A 3,259-nucleotide genomic window follows, 5' to 3' on the forward strand; every position below is an offset into this window, starting at 1 on the left:
GTTGCTTCATCTGTTAGTTGTGCAAACAAATCTGTCAGAAATTTTTCATCTTCCTGTGAAACAAAGGACAAATGCAATTATGTTAATGCTAAGATTATACAAAAAAACTTTTTTTGAGTCGGAGTTTCACTCTTGTTGCCCAGGCTGGAGTGCAACGGCAGGATCTCGGCTCACCACAGCCTCCGCCTCCCAGGTACAAGCGATTCTCCTGCCTCAGCCTCCCAAGTAGCTGGAATTACAGGCATGTGCCACCATGCCAGGCTAATTTTGTATTTTTAGTAGAGATGGGGTGTCACCATGTTGGTCAGGCTGGTCTCGAACTCCTGACCTCATGATCTGCCTGCCTCAGCCTCCCCAAGTGTTGGGATTACAGGCGTGAACCACCATGTCCCGCTGTAAAGTTTAATTTCAGGACGCTATAATTTATGACGCTATAATAAATGACAATAACTGAAAAAAGGAAAAGTGGTATGGCAATGCTCTTTTTTTTTGTTTGTTTTTAAGAGAAAGAAAAACCAAACTATTAAAGAATACAATTTTGGCAAGGCTCTATTTTGTAAGCCTATTTAAAGGCGAGATAGTAAATATTTTGAGCTTTGTGGGCCATGTGGTCTCTACTATTAGTATTCAACCATGCTCCAATAGTATGAAAGTAGTCACAGACAACTGTAAATGAATGGGTACAGCTGTATTTCAATAAAACATTATTTACAAAAATAGGCATGGACCAACCTTTGTTGATCCCTGACTTTTATAAGTTTTATAACCTTAACTTTTAAAAGGTAGGTTCTACAACCTCTGAAATGAGAATGAAAATGAAGATAAAGCTACTTTAGTGTTTTAAAGATATAGAGGGTAACTCAATTATTTAAAAATCAAAATTTTAAACTTTTTGTATTACTTCCTCATTTTATAAGGGAGACACAGGTTTTAAAATTTACCCAAGCCCAATACCCTTCCTGATTGCCTGGTCAGTTTCTCACCACTAGTTTTTCATCAAGATCTTGGTTTTTGTTTTGTTTTGCTTTTTGAGACAGTCTTGCTCTGTCACCCAGGTGGAGCACACTGGTGCCATCTCAGCTCACTGCAACCTCTGCCTCCTGGGTTCAAGCAATTCTCCTGTCTCAGCCTCCTTAGTAGCTGGGACTACAGGCACAGACCACTATACCAAGCTAATTTTTCTATTTGTAGTAGAGATGGGGTTTGCCATGTTGGCCAGTCTGGTCTTGGAACTCTTTGCCTCAAGCAATCCATCGGCCTGGCCCTCCTGAAGTGCTGGGATTACAGACATGAGCCACCATGCCTGACCCAAATTTTATTTTAATTACATACTACCTCAGCTAGTGGAAGTAGAGTCAATACCACTCCAGGCCTAGACATGCCTCACTCTAAATACACATACACATGGATGTGTATGCAAGCTCCCACTAGATTATCAGCTCCACATTCACTGTTGTGAATGCTACAGAAAAATGTGTGGCACTACTAAATTAATTTGGTTATTACTCTCTTTACTTTTTCTAAAATGTACAAACAGGTCATACCTCATTAATATGATCTTCACCATGTTTGTTACCCAAATAGGATCCAATTTCAAGATATATATCCCTATATACTATATATTCTACCAACTGGATATCAAATGGTTAAAAAAAGGCATTCCCTGAACTGCTGCAGTTCGGGGTATAGAAGTAGAGAAAATAAGGATGTTTATGGTACTACAAAGGAATAAACCAATCTTAACAAGAGGGTGTGATATTATGTGTGTTGGGGGGCTACACAAAGTGGGCAGGAACCTGCATTAAACTGTACCTCAATCACTTCTTGCTAAAACATTTGTAAAATGTTCACAGCAGCACTTTGGGTAGAAGTGTCCGGCATTAAGAAAAACAGACATACTGGCAGCCAGTATTTTACACAGCATATTGCAGTGAAGCAAAGATTTAACAACTTGAAATTATTCATACTTAATGAGTAAAACTGGCATTTTGCATGTATGAAGACCAAGAAAACACAGAAGTGACAAATCACCACATAACAAAACAGAACCATATGAAGCTAAAGAAAACGATCAGGAGAACTCAGGACTATCCAAGGAAATTAGGAATCAAAATTGGACCAGAACATCAAGGCTCCATTACCTAGGGAAAACCAGCTCCTCATTAAAGAACAAAAAGAAATTGGAACCAGAATCCTACTACTTCCTCCATTATCAATCACAAGATGCTGTATAGAGGACTACTATTGTACTTAGCAGACTGCATTGCCTATATTGTTTGTTTACATGTGTATCTTAAATGAATGGAAAACATGTCAAATCAGTCAGTATGAACTGGAATTACTAGCTCTAGGAAAGCAGTTATAGGTAAAATGCCTTTTCTATTTTAATTCATAGTTTTCCTTTTTTTGCCCATCACTAGCTACCACTACTTAAGAAATAAAAAATTTTCTAAACAGGAACAGACACGAAGATTAAACATATTGCTTCATATGTGACATGTGTTACCAAACAGCTCCTACTACATTTATTGGCTTCCTTTCTATACTTAATAAATTCAGATTTCAAATAATTATTTTACTTGAAGACCTGAGGTAAAGTCCTAAAAGATCTTCCAAGTCATATTACATTTATTTGCAGTGGTACAATCTTGGCTCAATACAACCTTTGCCTCCCAGGTGCAAGTGATTCTCCATCTCAGTCTCCAAAGTAGCTAGGATAGACGGATGGTCATCTACCTCCTGGGTTCAAACGATTCTCCTGCCTCAGCCTACTAAGTAGCTGGGATTATAGCACCCGCCACCATGCCTAGCTAATTTTTGTATTTTTAGTAGAGACGGGGTTTTGCCATGTTGGCCAGGCTCATCTTGAACTCCTGAGATCAAGTGATCCACCCACCCCCAGCCTCCCAAATATCTGTTATTCTTACAATATTATAGGCATCAAAGAATAAAAAACAACATGGGTGTGTGTGTGTGTGTGTGTGTGTGTGTGTGTGTGTGTGCAAATAACCAATCTTTCTTTGTATCACATAAACTTATTTGTTGTTGAGATAGTCTCACTGTTGCCCAGGTTAGAATGCGATGGCATGATCATTGCTCACTGCTGCCTTGAACTCGGGGGGTCAAGCAATTTTCCCAACTCTGCCTTCCAAGTAGCTGGGATTATAGGCATGCGCCACCATACCTGGCTAATTTTTAATTTTTTTTTTTATTGGAGTCTATTGTTGTTCAGGCTAGTCTTTTTTTTTTTTTTTTTTTT

General features: G+C 38.7%; 1 protein-coding gene across 1 annotated transcript in view; it reads right to left on the reverse strand.

Moving 5' to 3' along the window:
* The window catches only part of PPP4R3A (protein phosphatase 4 regulatory subunit 3A), a 51,733-nt gene that overhangs the window by 17,759 nt on the left and 30,715 nt on the right, over window positions 1-3,259 (reverse strand). Inside the window, exon 6 of the mRNA XM_017546953.2 lies at window positions 1-53. This exon is cut by the window's left edge and continues 23 nt beyond it. Coding sequence (XP_017402442.1) covers window positions 1-53 — 53 coding nt within the window. The remainder of the gene's footprint in view (window positions 54-3,259) is intronic.

This window comes from Cebus imitator, unplaced genomic scaffold (assembly GCF_001604975.1).
Source record: "Cebus imitator isolate Cc_AM_T3 unplaced genomic scaffold, Cebus_imitator-1.0 Scaffold193, whole genome shotgun sequence".
NCBI lineage: Eukaryota > Metazoa > Chordata > Mammalia > Primates > Cebidae > Cebus > Cebus imitator.